This window comes from Fusarium graminearum, chromosome 3 (genome assembly GCF_000240135.3).
Source record: "Fusarium graminearum PH-1 chromosome 3, whole genome shotgun sequence".
In the NCBI taxonomy this organism is placed as follows: domain Eukaryota; kingdom Fungi; phylum Ascomycota; class Sordariomycetes; order Hypocreales; family Nectriaceae; genus Fusarium; species Fusarium graminearum.
This window is the reverse complement of record NC_026476.1, coordinates 1431183-1437182: the sequence shown is the minus strand read 5'-3', so window position 1 is coordinate 1437182 and position 6000 is coordinate 1431183. Positions and strand designations below refer to the sequence as shown.

Sequence of the window (6000 nt, the reverse complement as noted above, 5' to 3'; positions counted from 1 at the left end):
TCTCAAGGTCCCCATCTCATAACCCATCTGAGTCACCTCATCGAGCTTGCGATATAGGTGATTGTTCTCGTGGACGTGGACATGAGCCGGCCGTAATGCACAAAGTCATTGAAAAATTTTCGGCTATCCGTCGCAATCTCGTACAGTAATAGCGTTGGCCAGGATGGGATAGAGGAAAAGAACAAAACACGGCTTGGCTTGGTCAGGGCTCAGGCGCAGCACAGGTCAGTTCAGTTCAGTCAGCCAAGTAAAAAGAAGTGCAGCGCAGTGCAGTGCAGTACCAGCCGTACCGGCCAGCAAAAATCACACGCCTGTGTCTGGTGTTTGAATGTCTTGGTTGGGTCCTTTGTCGTGGAGGCTTGTCTTGTCTTGTCCTCCTCTGCCCTGCAAAGACTCTCAGTTTAGGTACGTACGGTCCCTGAAGAGCAACGAAAGCTCACTGAGATCCAAACTCCACTTGCCAATGCCTATCCTGGCACTCCCTCCTCCTCCTCTCCAACACTCCCTGTGTCTGGGAGGTGTGAGACGCCCTGGCGTGGTGTGCACACCACACACCCAGTTGAAACGAGCTCAACCCACGCCCGGCGGGCGTCCCATCACTGAGCGATGTGGACCAATTTTTCTCAGCATGAAGCAGTACGTACCCAAGCTAGCCTCTGTCTGCAGGGCATTGAGAGCGGCAAGGCGCCCCCACCAAAGTCCAACACTCCACTGATACGTACTCTCTCTTGGTGGAGCAGAGGTGTGCCTTGGTACCCTCCTCCACGAATTCCTAGCAAGTGTACCTCTAGCGCAATCCTGGTCGTGCAACTGATCATCGACCAAGGCTGTGCCTGGGCCACTGACCAAGAATATACATAACCCTCCCCCTCGAACCTCTCAACTCAGATCTCCTTCACCATCATCTTGACTCTTTCACTTGCGATCCTTCACTTGCTCTCTCTACTATACCAAACCATTACAATACTTTACTCGATAATACTTGAACACAAAGAAGTACAAGACATCACCTTCTTGGGTTAACCCCTTCAACACTACCTTCTACCACACTCATACAACCACACATCACCGCAGCCATGGACTTCGATTCTTGGGCTCACTCTTTCTGCCTTGCCTGCGACAAGCAAGTGCAATCATCTTCTGACGCCTACTGCTCCGAGTCTTGCAGACTGGCCGACTTCGAGAAGACATCAACAACCAGCTCTCAAGCCAGCTCGCCCGGCCTCACTTCTCCTTCCTGCCAATGGTCCTCATCATCGAAATCCTCTAGCTCGGGCTTCTACCTCTCCCCCGCCTACGATTTCTCCAACGCAAAGCCATACGGATCAAGGCACATGAGCCAACCCACCTTCAAGCCCTACGGCGCTGAGTCGACTGCCAACAACCGATCTCTCACTCCCTCCAGCTCCCACAGCAGCCTGTGCTCCATGCAGAGCACCTCAACAACAGGAGAGCAAAGTCAACTGTCCGACAAGGCGAGGAAGGAACTCCGAGCGTACGCTGTGTCCTTTGACAGCGTGAGGACTCAGCGACGACGATCCTACTAAGCACTTCACTACCATGCCACACTATAACACGACATCATACACACGAAATAACACCTAAAAACATATTACCACGCAACTCATTCAACACTCACACAACTTATTCAACAACTCATACATCAACACGACACCTTAACTCAACTCACACCTCAACGCCTTTTCCTTTCTTTATCTCATCATCAAAGAATCTATTTTGTACCAAAGAAGGGCATTATACCGGAGCACTGCATTAAAAAAAAGTTTGTTTTAACATATGGATCCATGACGATTTCTTTTCATCTCAACCAACCTTTTATGGATGGGGATCATTTGGGGCGGTTTCTTTGTCCATCGGGGTTCACGGATATGAACCCCAAGCAAGAAGGATATCTTGTACCAAATACAGGGCGGATCGATATCACATGAAGTTTCAGAGCATGGATTACGGGAGCACGGGAGGTTTTCATGATACCGGGATATGACGGCTGGGGACATTTGGGTCAGGCGCACAGGACCGACCAGGCAAGAAGCCGGTCGATGGATTATTCTATTGGGAGGTATTTGGCGGTTTTTGACTACGGGTCAACTGGGCATCGGCTGGAACTGCGGGAAGACTGCACTACACTGCACAGCATAGCACATGATTGGATACCATAGCATACTATAGCCAAAGAGATCTTTTTTTCGTTCTCCCTCCAAACAAAGCAAGCCAAGTTTTTCGTCTTGAAATGTGAAATCTGCATAAATTCTAGGTGTTTCTATTTAGTCTGTCTTGTTCTGTTCTGTCTCTGAGCTGTCACCGTCCCTTGTCGCCTTATGTCTCGAAGGGCATAACCTACCATTGGGTATACTTGAGCCTTCTCACATACCAAGTGGGTTTGTCTGCTTTTTATCGGGGGATTTCCAACCAAGCGGACAGTCACCGCCAGGCCGCTCGACTGGGATACGCAGGCCAAAAATATGCATCGACTTTTTTTTCGGCCGTCTTTTGCATTTTTCGGATCCACGTACACACAGATATGCATCTCTCTCACTCTCTCAGACTAGCTAACAGGGAGACCCCAAGCAGATGATGGCACAAATCCCAGCGATGCTCTTTTTTGCATGATTTCAAGCTAAACTGATGTGCTTCAGGAGCGGCAAGGATTAAATTGGTCTATGAGTTCACGACTTGTGAGTTCCGGACCGGTCTACAACAGGGGTGGAGTGGGCAGCTTAATAGATAGAATTGGATTCACGATAGGATGAATTCCGACTTGTCTGTCAATTTGAAATGCTCTTTTCAGCTCCGTTCCCCAGACTTGAAGCTTGGCCAACAGAGCTAGACTGCTTGCTGTGAGCCATACCTGTAGTGGTCAGCTCCGATCTCCGGCGGCTACTAACACAAGTTCAGATCCAACAGGATGGATGGGCACGAGTCCTGACAAGAAGAATGGAGACATCGATTGACTACCTGACTAAGAAAATAGAATTTGAAACAAGTAATAACAGTGACATTTTGGTAAAAAGTATCCTCGTGATTCAATTCAATCTTGTTTTTTTGGCTTTGCTTCTGGCCGATAACGGGGGGGGGGAGCTTTGTCTTTTTTCTTTTGTTGCCCTTTGTCTAAACCGAGATTCGCAACTTTGTGCTGTAATTGTATAACTCTTTGTGTATGTACTTGTGCCTGTGCCTGTGCCTGTGCCTGTGCCTGTGTCTGTGTCATACGGGTCTTAAAAATGCCAGTCAAATAGAGACTTTGTTTGACAGATGGTCGTTGAGTAGAACCAAGGTTGGTACCCGAAACGTGTGCTGTCTCTCTACCGTTGATCCGTTTACGTTTTTTATGCTTCCGCCGCCTTTACACAGCAAAGAAAAAGAGTCATCTACGTAGCGTGTAATACCCGATAGTATCCATCTCTTGCCATGGTATACCGAAGGAAGGCATTGACAATGTTGTAAGCCAAGTTAGTCGGCGTCAAACTCTATGTGTATCCGCTTGTTTCTTTGGTGGTATGTGCTGTGTTTAGTGGTTCAGGTCATCGTTAACTTTTGCCCCCTTCGCCTCGTGCACCCCTTGATAGGGATAAGGGAGCAAATATTGGGCTCATGGTGTAAAAGTTTCTTCGGTTCACTCATCCGTCAGTCAGTCAGACTTGGTTAACGGTGGTGACACTGGAGCATGCAAGTAGGGACGGTTGGGTCCCCTTTCACGCCCCTCTGTGGATGTTAATAATCGAAATTTCAGTCAATGCACATACGACATGACAAGAATACTCGGGCATCGCCTATACAGAGTGGAGGTGGAAGGCCCCATTATCATTTTTGTCGGTATCGTCTGAATGCTCGATTTATTTCTTCCATGTTCCGTGCCGTATCGCAACCGCAAACAAGATTTTTTTTCTTAGCCTCACCCGAAAGCCTGGTAGCTAAAAAAGGTACAGGGACCCATCAAGCAAAGGGGTCAGTGGATTGGATTGGTCTCTTGTGTCTGAACGTCATGCGGGCCGTAACTTTGTAGTCTGTAGTTGAGACGATCGTCTACTAGGTAAGGTAAGGTGGACTATTGACTTGGAGCCTGCCAGCGCATCCGCTTCATTCTTGTTTTCATGTTATCATCGGCGATGCTCAACTGAATTGGATGATCTGAGCTAACAAGATGGTTTCGCACGTGTCTGAGATGAAAATTTCAAGAGTGGATTTTTTTTGGTGGGTGACAGAGAGAGACGAGCTTGGCTTTTGGCGATTATCAGATCAGGGGACCTTGAAATTCTTTTCAGGGGTCTTTTTCTTTCTTTGCATTGACAAGTAGAATTTTTCATCTCTGTTGTCATGACCATTCCAAGGTTTTGACGTGGTGATGGAGTCACTGGGCGTGTAAAGGACCCAACCAGGCATTGAACAAGGGCATATCTCATCTCTCGCTGTCTTCTAACCAAAAGTGAGATGGCGCATAACGTACATACAATCCCTACAAGAAAAAGGTTCAATGCCGGGAAAAATACGTACCTAGACACGGGATTGTCGACCGAGATCTACATCATTCCCATCGGCAGGGCCCGGCCATCGTGAGCTTTTAGACGTGGAGTTTTTGTCAATGTACGTAGCCAAGACCAGCCCAGTTTTCTTGGTCTCTAAGAAATATTATTCATTAATTACTACATAATGAAATCACTGCCAGATCTGTAGCTTTGTTCTCTGGGGGATCGATCGTACGCTAGGCACAAAACAGATGCTTATACATGTACGATAATCTGCCCATTTTTTACCCTCTGATATCCGAAACTGAGCGGGTATCCGTACTGTACTGCAATATCACTCCGTATAGAAAACATGAGATGATGTTGAGATGGGCTGTTTGCCCTCTCCATCGGCAGACGGATCCTCTCCGTTCCGCCTCGCCTCGCTTCGACCGGCAGTGAAACCCCAGGATTCCGGTTCTGCCATCCATTTTTGCATTTTGCTTTGCATTGTTTTGCATCAGGATCCAAGTGCATTGCAAGAGCAAATAAAGTGGATTCGTGGCTTGTTTCGGGACTATGGGGTTATGTTATGCTTCACCAGCTACAAATCTTGTTGAGGGATGTTCCTAGATAAGGCTGTTTCGTTTGGCTTACGAGTTCACTTTTTTGAGTTCTATCGATCGATCGTCTTTTTTAGTAGATGTTTCACTGACAAATCTTCATTCATCTTCTTCTTCTCGTCCCTGTTTTAGTTGTTATTATGTATGATGTATATCCACTACCAACCTACGTGGCAACCTCTATGTCTCTATCATACCATACCCAAACCCAAAACCCTGTAACTAAATGTTCTTGTCTCTGGAAGCAGATGAAAAAGGGGAAAGAAAACTTGTTCTAATTGATCGGCGGGGACGGCCCGGAGGTTGCGTTACGCTGTGAATGGAATGGTTGTTGTGCTTCCGGAAGCTCACCTTGAACCTCCCCTCCTCTTCCATTTGGTAGCATGGACCGCTGGGTGACGTCGGCGCTGCCCACGACCCATGTTATTATTACCGCTTACTTATGATTCTTGCCTTGGTTCAAGGAACGAGTTTTGGAACTTCCCTGATCCTTGACAAAGACAGAGAGAGAGTCGAATTGAGTTGATTTGAGTTTGAACTCAGTTTCGGCCTGACCCGCCACGAATATCCTGGATACATAATTGATGGACAAAGAATTGTGCATTGTGAATTGGATACAGGGTTACAATTATCCATGGTGGCTTTTGGTGGTATCAAGGCACGGCATTCGCACTCGCTGTAACATGCTCATCAATGTCTCTAGTAATTGCTTTTATTTCTCAACACCTGTTTGAACCAATTGGATCAACAATAATGACATGACCCCCACTGCCGGGTGTCAGTTCGGTAATTGGATTCTGAGGCTCTTACATGTCTCGACTTGAGAGAGGCTGGCTGAACCTGTCCAATCAATCATGTATCATTGAAAGGTGAAATATGCTGGAAACAAAACAATGGGCAGACCTTTCTCATTG

The 6000-nt window shown here is 47.1% G+C and overlaps 2 protein-coding genes across 2 annotated transcripts; one reads left to right on the top strand and one right to left on the bottom strand.

The window, feature by feature from the left end:
- Window positions 1-1076: 1076 nt before the first annotated feature.
- FGSG_05186 (uncharacterized protein) lies at window positions 1077-1547 on the top strand (the record flags this gene model as incomplete). The annotated part of the gene is made up of 1 exon (XM_011325391.1): window positions 1077-1547. One exon carries the CDS (start codon window positions 1077-1079, stop codon window positions 1545-1547), a length of 471 nt encoding a protein of 156 aa, XP_011323693.1.
- A 3271-nt stretch (window positions 1548-4818) lies between these two features.
- Window positions 4819-5690, bottom strand: FGSG_05185 (uncharacterized protein; the record flags this gene model as incomplete). The annotated part of the gene is made up of 5 exons (XM_011325390.1): window positions 4819-4966; window positions 5180-5209; window positions 5257-5302; window positions 5438-5493; window positions 5527-5690. 5 exons carry the CDS (start codon window positions 5688-5690, stop codon window positions 4819-4821), a joined length of 444 nt encoding a protein of 147 aa, XP_011323692.1.
- Window positions 5691-6000: the final 310 nt, after the last annotated feature.